Raw genomic sequence first — 26,013 nt, 5'->3', positions numbered from 1 at the left:
TCCTCTGTCTCATGCTACCTCCTTCCCCCGACTTGTATCAACCAAACTCGTCACATCTACCCTCAATTTTACAGCAAATCAAACAAACATAAAAACTGAAAAGATGTATGCTTGAGTTGGAATCACAGAAAGGAGAAAGAGGTGCAAAGAGACCCCTCAGACTCCTGCTCGGATAATAAAGAAGTGTTTCTGTACAGAAAAATACTTCTGGTAACGTGGCAAAGGCTTTCCAAGCCCAAGTCGGGGTTAACTCTAATCACGCTCATGTTCACCTGTGTTTGCAGATTAGACAACGCGAACTTCAGCTTTGTTAACATCCTTGAGAGAACTCTAATATTCAGATTCATCACCGTGTCCAGATCCCAGCTCCAGTTTGAATAAAAGCAAATTTCCTTGTTACAACTCATAAAAAAGATCTGGCTTTTACGGTTTTCTTCAAAGTATAAGGCATATGTACGTGGGTACCACTACAGCAGAAAAAGGAGGAGGAACTTTGCGTGATTCACAGAGGGGCTGAGGTGGGAAGAGACCTTTCTGGAGGTCATCTTGTCCAACTCCCTGCAAAGCCACCTACAGCTCGTTGTCCAGGACCGTGTCTAAATGATTAAATGTGACTAAATAGTAACAGCTATATCAAGAACATGAATAAAAAAAACGTGGAGACCCCTGGATTTTTATTTTAAAGCGCTCTTCATTTTTCAAAGATTGGCACCTGCAACTTATTTTCTGTCTCTCACACACACCCATACCACCCCCCAAACACACATATACTGAAAGGGACATGAGGGTGCAGAAAGACCTATAGCACTTGTTATTTTCACCAGATCACAGCGATTACCTAATTTTGGTATAACAAAGCAGTCCTACATACGTTAAAATTCAGATGCTCATACAAATGCCCAAAATGTACTTTTCAGTTCACAAATCACCTGAAGATAAGACCTTTTATGCAATGAGATTCTAGTAGTTCTCTGCAGACCAGGTGCGGTCTGGGATTACAGCAGACATCTGTGATATCGTAGCTTAAGTGACTTAATTTGGCAAGCACTTAAGAGAATACTGAGTGGCTTGCTAATGAACCTCCTATGACTCACAGAATTTGTGTTTCAGTTCCTCAGCAGTACCACAAGTGATAGCAATCCTTAGTTTCAGTCTAGTTTGACAGCAGACTGAAAGGGTTAGAAACATGTTTTCTATACCTCAGACTCAGAACAAGGCTATGACAAGTATTCAAGGCTTTGAAACTCATTTTCAAAACTGACAGGTCCAGCAGGGCTTCTGAACTCACACACCTATGTGTAAAAGTCTCCCTACAGCCTACTGTCCTGGAAATCTGGATGAGCCTGGACTAGGTTCCTTATCTCCCAGGTGAGATAACAGAGCCCCAGAAGTACCACAGATCATCCGCCAAACTCACCTGCAACATGACCGTTCTTGCCACAAGTCTAAAAATACCAAACAGCAATGTAATAAGATAACAGAAATCAAATATATGCATGTATATTCCTAGGAGGCTGTAGCTACCAAGCCACAGGTAGGTTTGCAGCACTGGTGACCAGGGCAGAGGAGCAGCGAGCTGAGCAGCAGAGCCCAGATTTCTCTTTGTTTGACCCTTCTCGGAGCCCTACTCTGAACCTGAGGACTAAACGCATTTAACCAAGCCACTGCACAGTCAGATGTGCCTTTATTATGGCATTATTTAACGTGTGTTTCAGTTTCGTTACTGTCAGAATGAAACATACTTGAGATGTAGTATTTGAGAATTATTCAACATCTGGGACTCATATAGTTTTTAGCCAAGTAATTGCCACGGTCATTCAAAGAGCTGAACCCACAGAAGCATGAGATCATAATCAGCAGTGATTTGACTTGCATCGTAGATCAATTTTGGGCTGTCGTTTCAGTTCTTTGGGAGCAGTACAAACGGAAAGAGGGAGAGAGAGGAGGAAAAAAAAAAAACCCAAGCCTTTCTTTTTCCTGAAGTAACCACAACAGATTACTTCCACTTTCTTCTGCAGTCAAGAGTAACTGCAGGCAAAATCAGTAAATACAGTGATGCCCTAACGAGGGGCAGCAGTTCACAAAAGCAGTGAAACTTATAAACTGCTGCAGAACATGATCCTTTGTATCCCAGAAAGCTCAACTGAAATGCACTGCGGTAGCTGTGTAATGTCTGATGGGAATGGTTCCTATGGATTTACCCAAAACCAAATGTTAATTGAGATTTGACCCTTTCAACTCAGTCGAGTACAATTTTTGAAGAGGTGACTTTACTGAGAGCACTAAGATCACACTGAACACTTACTTTTGGTGTTATTTTGCCTGTTTTAGAAAATGTTTCATGGTAGGCTCTCGCAGCACTTGACAAGGAACATTTACTTAAACATCTAAACAGTTCCATAAAAGCCATGAGAAGTACCACGAAGCAACTGTGTGAAGGGCATGAAAGATATTACCACAGTGATCATGGAAATACCAGAAAAAAAGTTAGGTTTTCTTTTAATTTTCCAAGGTACTGCATAGGCACATTTCCTTTCATAAAAGTAAAATGTCTCACAATATCTGAAAGAATATTTTAGGTGTCCATATATTGATTTAGTTGTATAGTTCTTGGCTCTGAATAATAGTAACAACAACAATAATAATAGCAACAACAACAATAATACTAGTTTTCCAAATGCTACAGAGCAAATTAAGAGTCAGTTAAGAGTCTTGATAGCCAGTCGCCTGCTTCAACCAGGAAAATAAGATCTCAGAACCTGGAAGGGACCGGGTTTCAGTCTTGCTGCCAGAGATCTCTCTGTACTGCCTCCGAGTAGTAAAGCAGATCTGCCTACATGCATAATGCCAAACTAAAAATCTTTGCAAGCATAAGTCCTACTACTCCTTCCTATTACTGAGTCATGTTTTTTCTAACCCATATATCCACAGTACAATTCATAGGAGGACCAGTGCTGCTCTAGTGCAGCATAACCAGCTACAACTTGTGCTCTGAAATCACCTCTTCAACTGCAGCCCTGAATATTTCCTCTGAGCTCCTAGACAGCCTCCCACAAGTGGGTATTGCCAGAGCCTTTCATATCCACCTACTTAGGATGGCAGGGTGAAGGCTAAAAGGCAATTTAAAGTACGGAGACAAACAAGATTAATCATGTAAGAAAGTAAAGGCAATAGGCTGCTACAGTTTCACAAATAAATACTTGACACTCGCAGCCTAAAAGCAGGCTCGTATTCTGGTCCCCCTAGAAAAGCAAACATGTCAAACAACTACTTTTAAAAATGGAAGCGGCCAGCAGCTGCAGCTTAACTATTTTCTAACACGTCTTCCCCAGCCGCAGGGGTGGGACCAGGCTGCGCTCGCCGGGCTCTTCAAAATTCCTGCTCTGGCAGAACTCCTCAGCAGGCTGCTGGGCAATTTCCCCCCGGCACCTTGGACTAAATTGCAAGGCAATTAATGCCATCACTCCAATTAAGCTAGGTGTGTTAACAACTACATGGGCCCAAAGAGCACAACTCCAGAGCACAAACCTCCCCCCAAAAAACCTGAAGATGTATTTCATCAGATATGCAGAGAGTTTAATTAGCTGCATCAGGCTACAAATACCCAATACTAAAGGGTAACAGCTGCCCGAGGGAAGGACAGCACAACTCTGCTCCTATCAATGAGCTGTGCAAGGTATTAGCTGGAACAGCTCTTTTAAAGCACGCAGTCCTGCTCAACATCATTTTCTCCCAGTAGCATTTTGCTCCAGCCTTGTCCTCAGTCTGTTTCTTCATATCCATCTGTGTCTGCTAGATGGTGCTGTGGGATGGCTTTTCTAAGGCAGGAAAGGCAGCTTGCTTTTTTGCTCCTCTCGCATTTTTTTCTTCCTTCTACATGAGAACAGCTGCGGTGTTTTCTGCATCTTGGTCGTACAAGATGTGTCCTGTCTGGTCTCCTCTCTTGTTCTTTACTTGCTGCAGGCACGGGGTGGCCGCCACCGATGATGATGCTTCTCCAGAGCAGTCAGAGAAAATGCGTGTGTGTCAGTTCATCTGCATGCATCCATACCCAGGCAGGAAAGCAGGAACCTCAGATGGAGGCAGGAGGTATTAATATCTACTCTAAAAAATTTCCAGATCTGCTTTTTCCTGTAGTTCTAAAGATACAGGACATTTAAGCAAACTATTTTACTGACAAAGCAGGATTTAAAATTAAATCAGACACACAAATTAATAGCATGGTTTCGAAGGTAAGTCTAAAACCTCCTGAAGCTCCGACAAGTGAAATATCTCCCTCTTTCCTCTCAAACTACAACTCAGTTCCATCAGGAAAGGCAACCTACCGAAAAAACTTTAGAAGGCAACCCTCTGAAAGAGGAGGAAATAGGAAGGATGCTTTTTTAGGCTTCATTCTTGTTCTGGAACTAAAGAATAACTGAAATGGCAGGATGCTATCGTGCTTAAACATCCATAGTATCGTAACCGGTGCAGACTGCGACTGAACTATTCAGACCCGTCAAAATATGTGCTAATGACCTGTAGGTAAAGGCAGTCTGGTGATGTCCATCTGTTCCACATAACTTTGTGTCTGTTTAGCCAAAGATGACGAATAATCCTAACCCACCCTTCTGAGCAAAAGGGAAGAAAAACAAAACAACCCCCTAGATGAGTAATGGCAGTATTACTCTATCAGGTGATGACATCAGGAAAATCTTGCGCTCAGTTTTCAGATCCTGTCCCACGGCCCAACGCCTTGGGACACCCTCTGAGCACTTGCTGTTCCTATACAGAACCCACCCTAGCGAACAGCAAGCCTATCCTAATTTCTGCTTAGTGAAGTGACCTTTTCTGTCTGATGCTCTGCTCTGAATGTCAATCTCCCACTGTCAGAAACCAAACTTGGGCATTCACATTGCGTCCCTGCATCAGAAGGGATGACAAGGAAACGAGAAGGGACATCATGCAGGCCACCGACAAAAGCTGAAGTATCTCACGATTCCAAGCAAGTTTAGCACAAATCTCACTATCCGATCCACAGCTAGTACAGATGTCCACCTGAGCAAATCACCAAGCAGTGAGGATCTGGAAGCAAACCTATCTTCAGGTGGTCTATCACGTCTTTCCCCTTACAGCCATGCAGAATCCTTACTACAGGGGGTTCCACAGTTCCCCTGTGCATGGAAGAGTGGCCCAATGGACACCAAATATGAGGAGAGCGTGTATTTGGGGAAGCTAGACTGCAATAAGGAAGACAAAAAGAAGCAGCGACCGGAGCACAGACTACTGCAAACCACAGAGAGTGGTAGTGACACAAGGAGAAAAAAAATACGAAGAAGTGGAATTCTGTTCTATTTAAAGGAAAACGGGGTGAACAGAAACTCAACCCACAAAGGATTAACATTTTTGAGGCAATTCTATACAGTAATACCTGCGGGGGTCTCTTATCCCATTTTACTCTTTCCATTTACATTCTGTAAGAAAGGCTGTCATATGCAAAGCTCGAGTGGGGAAGCATTCAAACTGTGAATTAGCAAAGTGTTGCATTTCCCTCCAAAATCATAACAATAATATGCTTAGACAACCACACAGTGAAATTTAAAGTGCAGTGGAGAAAAAAATGGCTTCTGAGGGGATGCTTTAATTTTATTACTAAACTAAAGAAGGGAGTAGCTACACGCTGCTGGAAACGAAAAAGACAAAGCATACATTTGCTACAGTTCTGTGTCTTTTAATAAGAGGAGGAAATTAAAAAATAAAAGGGAGCAATCTATAAAAATTCCATGCTGGTTGAGGTATTAACCGTATTTTTTATATTGAACACCACAGCCTTGTTTTTCATTAATGTGGTTTCAAAAAGGAAAATAGTAGAGAGATAGAGGGGGGCAAACCAGGAAGCATCTGAACTCCTTGTTCAATTGCTGTGATCAAAGAGGATCAGAATATGGAAAGAGAGTACACAGCACGTCCAGATGAGACTCATTTCAGCGTATCATGGGAGCCAGCTAGAGAACCTGCTGGCATGCTGGAAATTATTCTGAAAAGACTTTACATGGTATAAACTACTACTAGAGGACTGTGGAGGAAAAAAAAAAAAACAAACCAGACAGACAACTATCAGAGAACCTTTCTTTTGATCTTCATCTTATGAAAAGTAATTGAAGTCCACACATCTTCCTTCCTAAGGACTAATCCTGTAACTGAGGAGACCAACATAAAATCTATGAGGTAACCACGATGAGTCCTCGGGCAAAAACCTGGCAAGGGACCCGAGCTGGCTGCAACTCAGACGTGCCGTGGGGTGCACTACATGCTGAATGTAAAGCCATCACACATGTTTTGGCAGTGTCCATTTTTGATACAGCGTATTTTTTACTGTTATCCAAGTACCTTCAGCTAGTAGCTGTTGCTTTAAAGAACAACTATATCTAAATAAAGGAATGACAAGCATTTTTGAGTGATGCCAGAAGGACAGATATGGTAACAATTAGTATTAGGTTCAACTTTCACCTACGTATCTGTGTTCAACACATATAATCTGTCCTTCCACTCCCTCATGTTCTTCCCCCAGGGCTCTAAAATCCAAATACCAATTTTCCAGATGAGGGACCAGGGCACAAAGGGATTTTGAAACTGGTTCAAGAATGTGCCTGGAAGCTGGATTCAGCCTGGGTCTCCCAATGTATGGACTGCCTCTCTAGCTGGGCCATTCTTCCAGGCTAAGCTACAAGCAAAACACTGGTATATTAACTGCTGTGTTGGCTGAACTGTCTCGGATCTGGTTTACATGACGCTGTGAAAAATGCTGGATACCACCTTCTTTCCTGCAGGCAGAATTCCACTACTGCACTATATATATGGCAACCAGGACAAAGACTAATTTAGGAAGAAAATTAAGACACATTTAAGAAGCAAAATAAAGGCAATGCAGTATTGACTAATTCAGTTTCTGTCTCAAGGAGTTTCCCAAAAGATAGGACATTCAGAAAAAACATTGAGAGAGAAGATTAAGCAGCACAGCTCTGCAGAAAAAGATGGATCCTATATGCCCCACATCAGCAGTCAGAGAGTACACAGCAGATTCAATCCATACTTTTAGAGGAGTATGAGACCCTTGCACAGCCAAAAATTTGTACAGACTTTGTGTGGAATTTCTGCTGCTGTTTCCTCACAAATTGTACTTGCATTTCTGCAAAATCCTGTAAAAAGGATCCACTTCAACAGCGCAGTTCTTCTCAAAAATCTTTAATAACAACTCAATAAACATCAAAATAGAGGCAAGAGGAAGCAGCAACTTGGTAACAAAGTCTGAGTCTCCAGAAGTTTACTATAAACAGTGAGAAAAATGAAGTGATTAACAAAAGCATCCTACCCGTATCCTATAAATAAATTCAACTATGCTTGTCACAGAATGAATATCGTAAGGTATTGTGATAAATATGTAAGTTAAGCCCAATGCTCTGTTAAGATAAGGAAAGACTACCTACATTCTTCAGATCTGTGGGAATAAGTAAAAATTAACCATAATGCCCTTCAACAGTCATAAAACCCCAGAACATTAATACAGACTGAAGAATGCAAAAGGTTGACCACCTCCTTTCTTCCTACAGAATTGAAGGAGTCACCTCAGCGCAGCCCCTTCCCCCCATGCTTTCTACTGGTAGAACAACCAAAAACTCTGTCTAAAACTCAGGACACTTAATTAAGACTCAGGAGATCTGGACGCCAGGTTTGTTTCTTATACTGGTCTCACCGTGCAGAGGGAAGAGGAACAATATAACAATTTGGCAGTAAGTACAGGTGAGGTACTGGTACTTGCACTTTCTGGAAACATACCCATTCACTACGGTGCATTTTCTTATTTTTCATACTGATTTATTTCATATACCACACATGGCACACACATGGGCCCCACTCCCCATGATTCAAGGCCTCGATGCATAAAAGTACTGCTGATGGCACCTGGAGGGACTTGCCTGGCGGCTTGCTGAAATGGGGATACAAGGACAGAGTACAAACAATATCTGCTACTGACGTGAGCCTACGACTTTGATTTTTGATACCCATTTACTGATGAGTGCAAATATATAAACCAGAATCAGTCATCCAATAGACTGGCACAACAGCTAGTTTAACATACAGCCAGATCTGATAACGCACGCGGTCGTATCAGACTGAAAATGACTTCCAAAATCTTCTTCCAATGCCAGAAGCTGTCAAGTTTGGCAGCACAAAATATCCACCTTGGAGAAGAGTGCTCAGGGGAGCAAGGAAGGATTGCCAAATGGCTTCCCACCAGGATGCCTAAACTTAAGGCCTCATGTGGGTGCCTGCATGAAGAGGTGCTTACCTGTGCAGGCTGCATCCTAGTTCTGTGGCAGTGCTAAAAACATCATATAATTGGACTTCAACATGACCGAGTGGAGCAGACCAAAGGGAAATGATTGTGATAAAAAACCCACGAGGGAATTCAAAGAAGTACTTTACTGTGAAGCATTACCTGGACTTTTTGTATACACCTATTTTAACTATTAAATAGATTAAAAAACTACATCACTTGACCTTCGCTAAAGGTCACCAGTTTGAGTTTGGTGGCCTTTCAGTAACTGCCTATGCACCAGAAAAGCTTTCCCTGCTCTTCATCAAAACTTTCTAATAGCCCACATTCCCTCTACCAAGCACCACAGCCCCTGCCAGAAAAGATACATCCTTGCATCCCCTAAGAGCAACAGAGACCAGAAAACAGGCAACCCTGCAAACTGAAGCATTATGCACCCAAGTTCATGAAACAGCGCTTCCAGAAAAGGTTCAGACATAACTGCTTATTTTAATTTAAAAACACTCCTTAAAATGCAGCTTACTAAACTCCTGACTTAGAAGTAGTGATATTTCTGCCCTGCAAAATGATAACTTAGCTGTCCCAAAAGGTTTGGCATAATGACCACAATGTGGTTTATATTGGCCAAGTTGATTTCTGTGTTTAGATATGCATAAAAATCTCAGGTGTGTACTATAAGCTTGGATTATAACCAGCTGCTTTTTATCCTTGGAGCAACTCTTTCATATTTCTTCACTCTTTTCCACCTGACAACTTATGGTTGAAAATTTTCTCTTTTTCTTGTTCAGGCAATTGATTTTATAGTCAAAGACCTCTCACACCAGCAGCTCCAAGCATGCTGGAAAAAAGTAGGCTCCATTTTCTTTAGTCTCATCCCTCAATACAGACAAACTTTCCGGCTGCACCCTTCTCCTTTCACAGGAATGCTGGACATAATGCCTGTTAGAAAACACTAGAAGCTAATAGAAAATACTAATAGCTAGGGCCTGAGGCACAGTAATTTGCTCACAAATGTGAACGGTAACAGATCTGTGACACTGAACTACTGTAGTGAGAGACACCAAGGTAATTCTAAAAGCTAGCACTGACTTTTAGGTTGCTTTTCAGTCCCCCCCCATCTAATTCTAGTATCACACTTGCTTTTTTCTTTCTTCATGCCTGTCCTTTGCAACAAGAAATTTGTACATCTGCATACGTACATGGTATTTTCTGGAAATACTTGGACATATTTCACTCATCGCTAACAGGACATACTCTCATACAGATTTCAACAGATGAGACTGAGTGAAAAGTTGGGCCTGAACATTTGCCACATTGTTGGCAGTTAATCATTACATTTTCTCATTCTCCACTTCAAATGAGTTGAAATCAGATCTCTGATATGATGTGGGGGAACTTTGTGTTTTCTAGTATCGCCTTAATCTACCAGAGTTCATTTTGAACACAGGAAAATGGGTATTTAGCCCTTCAAATTACTCAGAAGCGAATGCAACAGACAGAGCTACAGGAATAGTTATCGCTGCAGGACTGGACTACTGCAAACTCGCATGTTTGATGGAATGGCTTTTAAACCCACCTACAAATACGGTTAGTAAAGAAGAGCAGCACTCGTGGCAGTCCGTCTGCCGAGTTGGACAGACCAAAGCGAGCGCATAACACAGCCTGCACTGGCTGGCGTATCCTATTCCAAGTTTACTGCAACATCCTGATCCTTATCTTCAAAGCACTAATTAAATACAATTCAAAATAAACTCCGTTCATGCAACAGTGCCGTTAGAGTTTCTGAGTGAAAGAGGAGGGAAGCTCTCTGCCGACCTGGGCGAGCGTTGGCTCAAGCCCTTGAGAGGCAGGAAGTAGGAAAATTCCTATAAATCCAGGATTTTGTTTCTCCCTCACACGACAATTTTCCTAACAATAGTTCAATGGCCAAATGCATAGCGGATTAAATTTAAAAGCCAGCTGCTAAGCTGACACGAATCTTCAGAGTTTCACTGAACTCAAAGCAGTTGTACCTGTTCACCGCAGCTCAAGGTCTCAAGCGCACGGGGCAGCCCCACGGGAGAGACCGCGCTGATTTTAGGGCTCGAGGGGAGATCTCAGCTTTGCTCGGAACCCTTCCAGTAAGCAAAGGAGCTTGTAAGACTGACACCTAACTGACATTTCTACCTGGGCTAGACCTGAAAACAGAACAAAACCGCAGGCTTATCAGAGTCGTGGCTGGAGGTGAGAGAGACAACGCGCTCTACGTAGCTTATGGTGAGCTCTCTGTGGGGTCTCATTTGTCAGAGGCTGCAAGAGAGCTCGTTAACCATCAAGGCAGCCGGCTGGGAAGACGACAACATGTGAAATTAATCACAGTAGGTCCCCAAGCTGTGTAATTTTTCCTGGATGCTTCATTCGTTTAGCTGGCCACCGTTTCTAGATCACCTTCCAAACTTGTTAAGAATAAAGCGTAGGACAGTTCTACAGGACAACCTCCTGCTCACAAAGATCAGGCATATTCCTACGTATATTCTCTCTCATCATCCAGGCAATGTTAACTCAGAGTAAGTCATCCATACGCACAATGATTTTCAAAATATATGGCCAGAAAAATTAATGAGATTAAATACATTGTATTTCCAAGACCCTCAACAAGACAGTATACCATCCAGTTTTGGGGGTGATTTAGCTCAACGTGCTTTGTGCTTTAGTACTACTGATGCTACTATTTCAGTCCTGTTCATATCTGTTAAGCCCCTTACATCTGTAACTTTCTCCATGACGACAAACCAGTTTTTGGTATATATATGTAGACCCACTTTAACATCCATTTGCATAAGATTTGGCAAGAAATTTCCCGAGGAAAAGAAAAGCACAAATGCAAGTTATACGGTATTCTCTGCTCTGCTTATGACTTCAGCTGAGCACACGCATAAATTACTTCTGAAACGGAGACTGATTTAACCAAGTGCTTAAACTGAGTATTTACTTCTATATACCTTAAATGATTCACCTGTAAAAGCAATTTTAGTGCTTTTTGTGACTAAGAATATTTCTCTCAAAATTCTCATGAAATGTCTTACTAACCATGTGCTTGTTTTAACACGTCACTGGCACAACGCAGGAAAAGCAGCCCTACTAGATTACTTTCCTTTTGATATCAACAAATTCACCCACTACAACTATGTGCTGTTTGAATGGTGTTTTTTCCCTTTTGCTTTGACATAGTGTTTTTTTAATTCTTTTGGATTGACTTACATTTTAAAACATTCAAAAAGCCATTGCTTCAATACCAAGGGAAGCAAAAGATTCACCCAAGGCACAGGGAACAACTTTCTAGTTGAAGTTCATATTTAACCTTGCAATCTAGGACCCAGACAGAAACAAAGCAGAAAAAAAAAAATTAAAACAAGATGTGAGATAGGAATCTTTAATCAACCTCGTTGTATCAGCCTGGGCCCAGCATTCCACCCTGTCTTCTGAGGTTACCCAGCACCACTTTGAAAATGGATTACTTTCCACTGAAAACAATGCCAAAAAGGGGCTTTAGCTCCCCTGGGGCAAATCAGAACAGCCTGGATCATCAAATGGGAAAAAAATACTCATTATCAGTAGCAGTCAGAAATGGGGGGAAAGAAAAGGTGAAACCAGACTCAGGTTTTGGACCACTTAATGCCTTAGAGGTGCCCTCGAAGATCGAGGTGGAGTGGCAAAAGCCTGTGGGTTTGTGATGCCAAGTAATGTTTGCTTCTCTAGTGGACGATATAAACCCCTGGGGTTTTTCCAAGATGTTTGGTTCAGAAATGTACTTTTTGTAAACACTCAGTAGCTAGTCCTGGAGAGGGTAAGGCGCTGACACAGTATTGTACACTTTCTATTACCAGGTCAGAGGGAATACCAACGCATATGAAAGATAATATATATATTACCTCATACATGCTAACAGGTGAAAAATAATGATAAGGACTTACTCTGGCTCAGTGCATGTGTATCTTTAACCCGGCGTCCCTTGTTTTGGGTAAGGGACATTTTCCAAGAGCCCTTGCCATCACCATCAAACCGAGACTCTACCTGCAGGTGATCCACCATCGAGCTCCACAGGGCTCTGGGGTGCCAGCTGCCAGCATGAACAAATGCCTCGGGTCCCTTTACAACCAGGCTAAACATAACTTGCAATATAATGCAAAAACTTAAGTCCAACTTCAGCAGCCGCAACGTGTAGCTGGTGGAAACACCGAGAAAGCGGTGAAATATCATTTCCCAGATGCTGTGAGGTTCAAACACATGTTACGGCACGTGGTCAGTTAAGGCAACATCCCTGAGAGGTTAGTTTACTCACTTAAAAAAAAAAAAAAAGTAAAACTGAAGCAATTCTGAAAGCACTGTTAACTAACATTAATTGACTGCTAGTTTTGTCTTTTAAAAAGCAAACTATCTTGCATGAATTTTCCATGCTACCAACGAATGCTAAAAGAAAACTTCGTTGACACACATATTCCCTATTTGCATAACTTCTAGCTTATGTAAGATGGTCAGAGCCTTGGCCCTCCTATAGCCGTCTTCTGCACTCCTACAGCAGTATGCTGCTGACCTCAGTTATGTATTAAAGTTCTCTGGAAGCCAATAGCATGTAACCAAACACCTATAATTAAGTACATACTTGAATGCTTTGTTAAACAGGGAAGGACTGATGAATTGCTGCCTATATAACTAATGATGAAATAGTAGTAATGTACACTTAAATTGGGATTATGCTGTAAATGTTTTATGCCAAGGATATATTAGCCATTGATGACTGGAAAGCAGCCTACAGCCAGCTTGTGGAAGGCCAGTGGCACACGCTGGTGTGCTCACACGTGGCTGGATGTGTCTTACAAATGACCGGCAGTGGCCCTAAGAGTCTGGGATGTGCTGATAATGCTCTTCTCTTTAAATAACATGGCAGAAGAAGGGTACTGCTAACTTCAAATTTCCAATCTAGTGCCGATCTGAAACAGAAGGAAGGGTCTTTCTGCCCCTAACAAATGAGTCATCTAAGATTAACTTTATTCCTGCTTTTCAGTTCCTCACGCTGACACCACTGGTGCATCATACCCAGCATAAGGGCAGCAGCACCAGTGCAGTCACACTGTTAGAATTTTAACCACCTCCCTAGTAACTTTATTCAGAGCAAATTTAGACAACAGCACTAAAGTTACCAGCAACTTCCGATAATCCATCTATAGAAGCATCCCTTGATGCTCAGAGGGGTAAAACTGCAGCACAACTAGCAACAGTAAGGAATATAATGGCAACAATCTAGACAGGCTTTCAGTAAATTGCTTATAGTCCTTCTTTCTCACTGATTTCAGATTTTATTTCCCACCCCCTTCCCTTATCCCAGTACAGAAGTAATGCTAGGTGCATAAAGTCATCTGGGAGCTGGGTACCAAAATTAGAGGTGATGCAGTGCTGAGTGTGCAGACCCTAAGGTCTGCTGCTGAAGGCGAGTGCTGCGGTGGACAAACACACACAGTAATACACTACTCCAAGTGAGCAGCCCTACGCAATAACAGGGAAGGGTCAAAACCATTCTAGAATTTGACCAAAAAAAGAAAAAAATCAGTGGAAAAGATTCAACAACCTCCACCGCTGAGTATATTAAACCCTGTCAGAGCTTTTGAGAGGGTGAGAAACCATGTGTCGCAGCTGTGGCAGCTGAACGACTGTATCCCTCCTGCATCCTATTAGAGGGATTTGTCCCAAGACTTAATTGGCAATTTCACTATTCCTTTTTTTGTTCAGCAGTGTTAATCTATTTTTCACCGCCTTTGCTGCAGAGAAGGCACCACCACAGCAGGGCTGCAAATTAGACCGCAGGCGCGTTGCAAATTCCAGGGGTTCGTTTTTCACAGAATGTCAAATACACCTTTAAGTGCATAAAGCAGCTGTTCCACCACACTGTGACAGTAAGCCTGCCATACCTTCGGTTAACTTCTGGCACGCAGACAGGGACTTAGATCTCTTCCAAGACAGTCAAAGAATAATGAAAAAGCAACTTTGATGCTACCTGAAACCAAACTATTCAAAGCACATTGCCTGCATTCCTCAGCTGCAGGCACCGAGCCAGGACATGGAGATAATCATTTGGGCTGGCAATGGGGGAGGGAGAAAGGAGCTTACAGACCTGAGAGCTGAAGTACTCTGGTCAAGAAAATCTAGACAGGATTTAATCTGCAAGGTAGCAATACAGTCGTGTTTCTCCCCCATCCCACTCCCATTAGGTGCATTAGAGAATTAAAATAACTGCAGACACGGCAATAGTTTTTTCCCTGTTTTGCTTGTCTCTTTTAGCTGTTCCATTGAAAATCAGGATCTACACCAAGCAAATCATTTCTCTCTCGTCTTGCACCGCTTTTCCAACCGTGGCTAACATTCTCTGTTGCAAGAGGGCAAACTGCCCAGTGTAAAGCTCAGACAACAGTCGAACATTTTACATGGGGGAAAAGTTTCTCCTCATCTTCTTCCAGTCATAAAGCACTCCCTGCAAGCCTGAGATTTCATAACCATCATTATCTTTCTTTTACATATCTACCAATATAGGTATATCAACCCAAGATAAATCAGTTCTTTCAATACTGCAGTGTCTGTTCTTTGACTTGATAATCTGCTGCAGCAGTAAAGTTTGCACGTTTTAGAAGAAAATTCTGTAGTGGTTAAAAAAGGCCCCTGGGACACCAAGCTTTTTTTCTCCTGGTGTTATGAAAGGTATCAGGGGAAAGGGGGAGAGCAGCAGCATCTCTGTGGATCCAACAGCAACTTTCTGCGACTCAGCCACTTGAGGAAAAGTTCCTGTAAATTTCTTAGTAATTCTAACTAGGGACTCAGCTCCACCAATTACAGCAACTTTTGAGTTGCTGACAATAGCTAACATGCGCTGTTCCGGCTCTGGCATCACATGGACCTGTCCCAAGCAGGTCTACATGGCAAGAGCAGCAGCAGTCCCTGCAGGCCTTAATAAACTTCCTAAAGTTGGAGAGCCAACAGAGTGGAAAATGGTGTATTTGTGGTTTTACTACCTACTCTGCAGGCCTTCAGGACAGCGTGCCAGCAGAATCTGTGTTCTGTTTCCTTTTCGACTTCCAACAAAGACGGCCTTAAAAGCGGGTTGTGCACTATGTAAATCGCTACTTCACTGGAGAAGACCGACCCAAGCGGCATATATTCTGGCCTTCAGCTTTTGCCTCCTTGTAGGCAGGTACCAGACTTGGTCTTCTAGGGCTCTTCAGGCACAAGAAGACGTGACATTAGGAAGCATTTCTTTACAGAGAGGTTGGTCAAACACTGAAACAGGCTTCCTAGAAAGGGGGTCGATGCCCCCAAGCCTGTCAGTGTTTAAGAGGCATTTGGACAATGCCCTTAAGAACATGCTTTAACTTGGTCAGGCCTGAAGTGGTCAGGCAGTTGGACTAGATGATCGTTTCTAGGTCCCTTCCAACTGAAATATTGTGTTCTGTTCTAAGAAGGAAGTCACTCTGAATTGTCTTCCCCCAGTGCTCTGCAAAGTTGAGCAGTGTAGAATGGTGAAACTGTAGAAAAGGATTTGCCTTCACAGAATGGAAAGGGGGCGAAAAAAACCACCCCAAAAAGTGGTTCCAAAGAATGTCTTGGGAACTGCAACTGCAAGACTAAAAAATCTTCTCCATGGTCAACGGCAATGGCAGCACAGACAGTAACGAGGGCATCTTTGGTATCTTTGCTTTTAAGAGCAGAGTGTGTGCCAACAGCACAAAAGAGTATAAAAACAGTAGAACAAAAAAAACAGCTCAGTGTGCCCTGGTTTCCATGCAGTATTATGTACTCATTTAGAACCTAACATGCAGTCTGTTTATACCCTAAATGCATATGTAATACAAATAAAATGTATTTAAAGAATACCAAAAACATATAAAATAAGAATTTTGGAGAGTGTCTTACCTTTGACCCAATAAGTGTGTAGAGCCATTGGATGGTTTCATTATGATTTATTACTCCATTCATTCCATCGACGTAGAGCATTATCTGGCCCAAAGCTATTGTAAAGAAAAGAGATAAAATATAATCAGACCAGGTGAATACTTTTTATAATCCTAAGCATTGCTGGCAATTTTCTATAACCAGGGTTTTTCAGAGACATGGGGAGCTCAACTAACTAAAGATGTATTGGGCAAGGTTGTGCTGGACGAAGTCCTGGGCAACTGCAGTAACTTTACTGAGCTCATCTGGATGATATAAGTGTAAATTTCAGCCAGGGACAAGCACAGGCACTTGCTCCTTCCTAGAAGATGCCACATTTTATTGCCCCAACAGCTGCAAACAGTATTTTATACACTGCTTACTGTCGCAAGGGTTCCATCAGCTACAATGCTTTACATCTTGTGAGCCAAGACTTTTACCATTTGTTTCAGCACCATATAATGTTTGGAATTAGTGTATATTTGGATTAAGTTGACTGTTTCAGTGAATTCCAATAACATGAAATTAAAGCAGGGCAATTAACACCAATAAGGACAGCAAATATTCACCATTGCACAGTGCTCTCTTGCAAATTAGTTTTGCATTTTAGTGAGAAAATACAACAAACAAAGCATGGTTAACAAAGAAGCATCTTTATTCATTTATTCTAAAGCATTTACAACAACATTTCAAAACATGCTAGTAAAATATTTCTTAACAGTAATTCCATAGTTTGCAATCCTGATAATATGAGACTTTCTAGAGACAACAGCTATTAAATCTTTTCTGACTGATAAGGACAGACATTTTTCGTACGGATTATGAGAAGTGGATTAGCAAAATTCATCTATCATCTTCAAAAGTTTCCACTGTTAGATCTTCTGCTTTATAGCAGGAGATCAAAGCACAGTGGGATGAAAAAGAAATCACTGATGTAACACCTTTCAGCACAGCCTGTTGGCATAACAACTCAATTATCTAACGCACAACCTGACGAGCCCCTAGTACACCGCTTTATGGGGGAAAAAGGAAAAAACCCACAGGGTGAGGAAAATTACGACGTTATTAATCTGCCAAACACATTCCAAATGCTTGCTAACTTTTGCACAGGTTGTGCACAGTGCAGCATCATTTTCCTTGAGGGCAGATTTTCAAAGACAAGAATATTAGGCGAGCTCTTAAGTACCTCTACAGCTAAGCAGCTAACTTTCATTTCTACATTGTCTCCTCTTTTTTCCTTTGCTCTAGTTGGTCGACTTAGAGTTACAAATCCCCGAGGTACTAATTTTAGGTACTTAATATTCCTTATCTAATCTGTAACACCAAGCTAGAAGCAAAGTCACCCTACATGGTCAATAAAGACAGAGAAAAAGTGAGCAAGAGGGCTACGGCAAGGAGATAACTCATATCTTAAGCAGGCTGCGTTGCCGCTGGGGTATGCCGATCTCTCTCCGCTCCTTCTCTCCAGGAAGCAATCATTCACCACCCTCCAGAGACGCACGTCTCAGGTGAATAAAATCAAGTGGGAGGGACACAGGCCCAAGTGTTAAGGTAAAATAAAAGATGTAAGCCAGACAGTAAAAAGAGATAAGAATTACACTGCCTGAATAAATGGCTGCTTTGAAGCATTTCCTTGCAGGTAGAGGAAAGAGGAGAACACTGCTATCCCAGCGGTAATCAGAGAAAGTTCTTAATTCTTGCTTTTACTTCCTTTCAATGCTAAAAAGATTTGGCCCTTCATCAGGATGAGATCCAGTCATGATAAGGTCACCAATCCCCCCCCTTTTTTTTTCCTTGCAAATTCTTTGGTTGGGGGTGAAGGGATTTAATTTGAATTTGAAACAAATGTGAAACAAATTTTACTCTTGGCACATGCTTTCCAAATTAATATAGAAATCAAAGACAGCAAGAAGTCTGGTTTAACAGGGAAAACATCCACACAATACAAAATTATTCCACTGCTTATACTTAAGACCAGTTAGACTGGCTGCATGAGATCTGGGATGCATTAGCCTTCAGTCTCTTGGATGTGACTCTTCATAACAGCAATAGGTTAAGGCAAATTAGTGGTCCTTAGAAAGAAGCCAAAAAAGGTTTTAGGGATTCCTGACAATTTTCATCTGCTACCATTAATCTTGCCCCCCCAACCGCTCCCACCATCTTTTTTATTTTTGTTTTCATTATCAATACTACGCTAAGTATATGGTAGTATCTGTATCTTTCCAACAACAGAATGGGTCTTTAGGTGAAAAATTAGTAACAAATGAAAAAACCACTACTGCTGCTGCTTGAACAAGTGGCCAATAAGTTTCACAGGACAAAGAATTACAAAGGACGCCGTGAAACAACCAAGATGAAGACAGCTTTGCTATGGAGTCAGGCTGTCCACATACAAGTCATGACTCCAGTAATTATCTGCCACACATAAAGTTATCAGCTGCTGACAGACCTTGGCGTGGAGCTTCATATTGCTATTTCCTGTCTTCGGGGATCAGAAAAATGAAAGCAAGACGTGATATGCAGCGTTGAGGAGAAATCAGCTTTCGTTATGAGGAAGAGTAAGTTAGGGAGAATCTGTATGTACTTTGTACAAAGCTGATGCCTTATAAATTCTTAGGAAAAGAAGTCCACGAGAAGACCTAAAAGGAGGAGAAAGTCGGTTTTCATACCATGTCAAGTATCTGTGCTGAGGAAGAAAAGGTAACACCTAGTAATCACACAACACGGCAGCAAAATGGAAGAGGCCACCAAAACCGCTACCGTAAGAGCAGGCTGGTGGGCTGGAAATTCTTGGGCTCTCCCAGGCCTTGGGTCTGGCTGAGTAGGGCACACCAGTTTTGCACTAAATGGGAACAGACCGGCCACTGAGCACTCTATGCTGTTTTATATTCTTTGCAGTTTTTCTACCCAACTGATAGCCTACCTCCTGGCCCATGACCGCTGCAGCTACAGCGCAAACTCCATGCGCCCACCACCCCGCACACGCGTGTCAGCATGCACACACACCCACCACCAACACGCAGGGCCTCGCCAAGAATGGGCACGCTAATTTGCAAGGCAATCTGAGGTTGTTTGGAAAACCAATCTAGTCCAAAATCATTAAAGTTCGCATTTGTACATGCCTTCGACTGAACTCCTTTTTTTTTTTTTTTTTCACTGAAAAATGAGGAGGCTATTTAATCCATTTAATCCCATCTCTCAGCTAACTGGAATTCTTTTTGGAAGTATATCAACAACCTACTTGCATTAGGAAAGCTTGCTATTGTGCAACAGGGGGCTGGGAGAGGGGGGTTTAAATACGGAGCAGACTTAATTTGGAATTTCTTTGTTCCCACTACCCTTGTCAAACCCTTAATCTTATGTGAAAGTAGTGTGTGACTTTACCCATAGCTATTTTCAAGTGGAAAATTGCTGGATTTCTTAGGAAAGGCTTAGGCTAGAAAAGGACAGACCAGCCAGAAACTTCATAGATTTCTGTAAAATAAGAGGTTTAAGAAAGCCTCTAAAAACTTGCCAGTATTGGCACTGATACTCTCCTGGGATCTTTCCTATATAAAATTTACAGGACCAAAGGGGAAAAACTCTAGCACAAAACATCATTACAACGAACATCACTGTGGTGGGTTGACCCTGGCTGGAGGCCAGGTGCCCACCAAAGCCGCTGCATCACTGCCCTCCTCAGCTGGGCAGGGGAGAGAAAATAGAATGAAAGGCTTGTGGGTCGAGACAAGGACAGGGAGAGATCACTCACCAATTACCATCATAGGCAAAACAGACTCGACTTGGGGAAAATTAAATTAATTATCACCAATCAAATCAGAGTAGGGTAATGAGAAATAAAAACTAAGTCTTAAAAATACCTTCCCCCCACCACTCCCCCTTCTTCCTTGGGCTTAACTTTACTCCTGATTTTCTCTACCTCCTCCCTGCCAGCAGTGCAGGGGGACGGGGAATGGGGGTTGGGGTCAGTTCCTTACACCTCGTCTCTGCCGCTCCTTCCTCCTCAGGGTGAGGAGGACTCATCACACTCTTCCCCTGCTCCACCGTGGGGTCCCTCCCACAGGAGACAGCCCTCCACAAAATTCTCCATCGTGGGTCCCTTCCCCGGGCTGCAGTCCTTCAGGCACAGACCGCTCCAGCGTGAGTCCCCCGCGGGGTCACCAGTCCTGACAGCAAACCTGCCCTGGTGTGGGCTTCTCTCTCCACAGGGCTGCAGGTCCTGCCAGGAGCCTGCTCCAGTGTGGGTTCTCCGTGGAGCCACAGCCTCCTTTGGGCATCCCCCTGCTCCCCTGTGGACCTCCCTGGGCTGCAGGGGGACAGCCTGCCTCACCGTGGTCTTCCCCACAGGCTGCAGGGGAATCTCTGCTCCGGCGCCTGGAGCATCTCCTCCCCTCCTTCTGTGCTGACCTGGGGGGCTGCAGGGCTGGTTCTCTCACACGTTTTCACTCCTCTTCTCTGGCTGCAGTTGCTGTTCCACAGCAACTTTTTTCCCTTCTTAACTCTGTTCTCCCAGAGGCACTATCACCATCGCTGATGGGCTCGGCCTTGGCCAGCGGCAGGTCCATCTTGGAGCCACGGCTGGCATCGGCTCTGTCAGACATGGGGGAAGCTTCTGGCATCTTCTCACAGAAGCCACCCCTGTAACTCCCCTGCTACCAAAACCTTGCCACACAAACCCAATACAATCACTTTAAGTCTGTTTTTCCCACCTAGAGTATCAAAAGTTTCAAAGCTGTTTCTTGCTCACACACCTGCTCCTCATTTTACCACAAGACTCTTAGAGAAAACATCAGCACCAAATGAGCAGAAACACTATTTCCTTACAGTTTCCTGTGAGTCAAAAACCCATTCGTCACGCCAAGAATTACGGCCAGGATGCATCTTGTGATGGTATTTGTTCCCATCAGAATAAGCAAACGTAGAGGGTGAAGCAGGCCAAAGCCAGACCCTGCCGCCACAGGTTTCAGCTCCTGAGGAAGCTTCTGGCCCAGGTTCATCAGGCGCTTCATAACCAGCAGCCGCGGTGCATGCGACACGCTGTATGTATACAACAACGGGCGAGCGTGAATGACAGACAGAACTGTGATGAAACTACTGGAGAAGAGCCAGCTGCTAAAAGTCATCTCTCTAATTGCTAGTTGAAATCTTATCATCATCAATGAGAAATTAAGGGTCTGTGTGATTGCCTTCATTCCACTTGAAAACAGATTACTAGCTTACATACACTATATCCTGGGCACAAAAAAGGCATACTCCATCAAAGCAAATGTCCCAATCAGGCACAAAATTTCAGTATCTCTCTAGTGAGGGATCCCAGGAGGGAGATAATAGTTATCTAGTATTCTATCACAAAGCACTAGCTGATAATTCTGAAGGAAAAAAACCTACCTCACAAACTTCTTTCCCCATGTTTCCTCACTAGAGAGAGGCAAGAGCTCAGCCACCCAGCGGGACTTCCCTGAACACAAAATCTCCAGCTCAGCTCAGCCCCAACACGCTGGATGTCAGGAGCTGCTACTTCTGCTTGTAGCACATTCCCACCGACAGTGCTTGCACACGCACCCTTAGGGAACAGCTTATCGTCTCCATAATATCCAAGGATATCGGATAGTGTTTTTCCTGATGAGAAATCATTATTAAATACAACTTTTGTACCATCCAGCTATTTGAAAACTAACAAAATTGAAGCAGAGCTCCTTGCTTCTGAGAGCTGACATCAGATAAAATAGATGACCTGGCCTCTCCACTGCTTCTGAAAATGGTCTTACAAAGCAGCACTGTGCCAAACCTTATGACTCGCATTCATTCCACAGGGCGAGAACTAGCTAAATTTTTAGGTTTGGGGTTTTGTTTTGGTTTTTTCCTCTGTTACTATTCGTATGGGTTGGTTTTAGCTTCAGTGCAAAATCTGCTGTTTATACACCTATTCCCGTTTCTTTACTCCTGTTGAAGATACCTGTAATGTCATCTAGGAAGATAAAAACAATCTTATTCCTGGCCACAAATGCATGAATATTTTGTTTCTTGTAAAAGTTTCTTTAAATCCCAACTCTTTTCTTAATCTTTTCTTTTTACCCTCTGTTCATTTGTTCTTTCCATTATCACATGCACCATAGTTGAAACACGCTAAGAAAATAATTTTCAGAACTCCCACGTTAACCATGTACTGAACTTGTATTAACTGTTTTAACCAGGAACTGAACTTTCTCACAAAAAAACCACATCACAGAACTAATGTTATAAACTCAAACTGCAAAGACAGTTCTGTACAGATTTAAAAGTGTTACATTGTTAATGTAAATCAGAAGTTCTCATGCTTGCTGGCACTATTTAAAGTCTAGCTTTTAGTCTTACGCAGTACTTCAAGCTCATAAAGATTTGGAAACTTATGCATGCTAGTTTCAGACCTAAAGTATTATTCGAAGTTCAGATCTTTTGCAGAGACAAAAGGTTTCTAGATCAAACTTAATGTTCTTTTTTTTTCCACGTACAAAGATACAATAGAACTCACCTGTTTTTTAACACTGAAAATGAGTGACAAAAGTGACAACCAGAATTTTCCCCTGGATTACAGGCTCAAGGGAAGCTGCTGGCCAGAGGTCACCCCTGGGCAAAGCCAAAGAAACCAGGACGGCTGGACACGCTGCTCTCCTGGGCAATCAACACAGCTTTCTGCAGCACGCTCGGGTCCTGCAATTTACATTGCTGGCTGTGGTTATAACCGAGCGGGTACAACAGCGGCATGCTGTAATTTGCCCTTAAAAGCACTTCTTATTTAAAAATCAAGGTCGAGCTCACCAAGAAACAAAAATCCTTTCTTTGCTTGGCATCTAAAAATGTGCCTTTGCCATTATTTTGATTCTAAAGAGACAGCACGTGTATTTTGACATTATTTTAATCAGTCTGCTAAAACTCCATGCTTAACGCTGGGTTCTCAAATGGCACAGCCTAGCAATAGTTTCCACCATCCACAAAATCCCACAGGAAATACTGGAGGAGATTTATAACACTGACATTCCTGGCACAACGGAGAGACGTTTAGATCTGTGTTATTATTACTATTTCATTCTACATAATTGTCTGTCTTTAACAATAATCTTAGTTTTGGTGAACCCCAGGGGCCGCTCACAAAGAAACGCTCTTTCATTGCTGATTACTACATGAAAATGAAGGGGAACAGGCTGCCAGCTCTGGACTCAGAGCAGAGCTTCAAGCAACCAAGAGTCTGGGAAAACGTGTCAACGTTTTGAAGCATCGATGACATTTACAGTCATTTGTGCTGCAGGTACTCAGAAGTCATCCACAAAGAACAGAGACCACTACTTTTGGTCCTCAGAAACCGGTTGTTGATAACGCCTTGGCAATAAAGCAGGCACAGAGACCACAGAGCATTTACAAGCTTAATTATTCACTTAGAAAGCAGGTTGTGATGTGGTTTGCGGAGGGGGGGAGCAGGTCCCCTCTCCTCCCCTTCCCTTTTTCAGGGGAAGGTACCTGCATGGTCAGTGCCTCCGTAACTCCCTATTCTGAGGCTCCTTAACGAGAAGAGCCCTAGTTACCATTTGAACCTCACACACACACGTCTCCTCTCCCTAAAGCCTACTTCCAATGGTTCTCAGTGTCCCCGAGGCTCAAGCGACGAGAAGTGCAGCCCTTCCCCAAGGGACGGCCAACACATGGCAAGTCCAGGACCACAGAAACTTCTTACAGAGGAATTCTCTCCTTTTCGTGTTTCTTCGGCCGCCCTTTTCCTCTGGTGTTCCTTCCTTTAAAAACCAGCATGCAGCAAGGTCAAAGGGCACAAGGCAGCTTTAATCAGCTCAACCGTTTCAGCAAAAGCTGGTGTTTTATACATACCATGCAACACCTGTGGCAGTGCACAAGCCCCACCGAAGCCAAAGGAGCTCATCCAAATTGCTCCTCTTCTAATATTTCTTTTATGGTATTTCTTACAATTTACTTGAGCGCAAAGGAAGAACAGGCTCTCACTTGACTCTGTCAGCGGTTAACCTGCTGAGTGCCTTTTTATACAAACTGAAATCTGGCATTAGAAAAGCTCTGCATGATTAGTCATAATTGTTTTAATCATTATTTTATGTTGTGGCCCTCACATTTTAAATGCACTGTATTCCAGCATGCTTTACAAGATTAATAACATTTACCAATGTACAATAAGCTGGGTAAAGCTTACATAGCAAAAGGTAAAAACATTGCCTCATTAAAAAGAAATCTGTAATTAAAATATCTTATTAATAAATGAGCAAGTCTACTCCAGCATTAGACCACTATTTTGCAAGCTGAGTAAAAGCATGAAAGTATGAAAAAAAAAAAAAAAGAAAGCATTAAGGAAGAAGGAAGATGGGAGAAGGGAAAAAGAAAAAAAAAGTTAACTTGATGATTTTAAAAGATGACCATTCATCCTCAGTGCTTCATGAAGCAAAACTCCTGTGGAAAAAGAAAATGTGTCATAGCCCTGAACTAAGATGACATAATATATGGATATATAGAGCTGAATTAAGGCAACTGCTTCTTAATTGAATCAATATAGGCTATAACACTGAATAATGTTCTTCCAATGTGTGTATGAAGTTACATATTTTTCTTAAGAATTTAGACTTCTAGAGTTTTAAAGGATTTTCTGAGGACACTTCCACAATAGCCCACAGAACTTCATTTCTCAAGGAGGATACGATGGTGAGATTGCCAGAGAGATCTTCTTGTGAGGTGAAGTATTCTGCAAAAGTATCATGCCAGCGCAGGACACTACCCATGGAAATACTAAAGAATTAACTCCAATGGGCTTACACCCAGCTCCCAGCTATGACTTCTTGCACTGAGTACTGATGCTACAGCAAAAGAGAAATGGTTTCATTTTAGGGCAGAAATTAAGGTCTGTTTTTAAGGATTAGGTGTCTCTTCTCCAATAAAATAGTTCACACATTGATTTCAGAGAAGACTCATCTTTAAAAGTATTTTAAACTTTTTATAATGGATTTCCCATGCTTAGGGATCCAAGCACTTTACAAGAGCAGTAAAATTGAACCACGGGTTGGATGAGGTTGGACGACACCTCTGGAGCCTGCCTAGTCCAACCCTCTGCTCTAACCAGGGAAATCCAGAGCAGGTTGTTCGGGGCTCTGGCCAGTTGAGTGTTGAATATATCTCCAGGGGTGGAAACTGCACATACTCTCTGGGAAACCTGTGCCAGTGCTCAGTCACCCTCACAGGTTTTTTGGTTTGGTTTTTAAGTTTAAATCACATCTCCTGTATTTTAGCTAGTGCCCACGTCTTGCCTCTTGTCCTTTCATTATGCACCACTGAAGTCTGGTTCTGTCTTCTTTACTCCCACCAATCATATATTTAGTCCCTCCCATAAGATTCAAATTGAATTAAACTGAATTTAAATTGAAGATTAATGCATAGTCAGGAAACAATAACTACACTGAGCTAGAAGTCAGAGAAGAAAATTTACCGTAAATTTAGCATTAAACTAGAGAAACGTAGCGAGACTCCCAAGTTAAGAAGCGATACCTTAGCCCTTCTATCTGGGAGCCGATTGAGTAATTTAGTCTGGCAATGTGCTAGATGTGATGGATTTCAAGGCCTTTCCCTCTCCATTAATCATCATGAACATAAGCCTTCTGTCTGTGTAAACAATACTAATCCTGACTTTGAAGGTACAAAGAGGGAAACACAAACCAACCTTTGCAGAATGGAAAAGATAATTTCTGCAGCTCCCT

General features: G+C 42.4%; 1 protein-coding gene across 10 annotated transcripts in view; it reads right to left on the bottom strand.

Annotated features, from left to right (window-relative positions):
• Positions 1–26,013, bottom strand: part of FHOD3 (formin homology 2 domain containing 3) — a 393,264-nt gene that overhangs the window by 147,325 nt on the left and 219,926 nt on the right. For all 10 annotated transcript variants that reach the window (XM_069778694.1, XM_069778695.1, XM_069778698.1 and 7 more), the window contains exon 6: positions 16,256–16,350. In XM_069778694.1, the coding sequence (XP_069634795.1) occupies positions 16,256–16,350 (95 nt within the window). The remainder of the gene's footprint in view (positions 1–16,255; positions 16,351–26,013) is intronic.

Source organism: Haliaeetus albicilla, chromosome 3 (genome assembly GCF_947461875.1).
Source record: "Haliaeetus albicilla chromosome 3, bHalAlb1.1, whole genome shotgun sequence".
In the NCBI taxonomy this organism is placed as follows: Eukaryota; Metazoa; Chordata; class Aves; order Accipitriformes; family Accipitridae; genus Haliaeetus; species Haliaeetus albicilla.
Note: the sequence above shows the minus strand (reverse complement) of the source record. Positions and strands in the feature narration are given on the sequence as shown.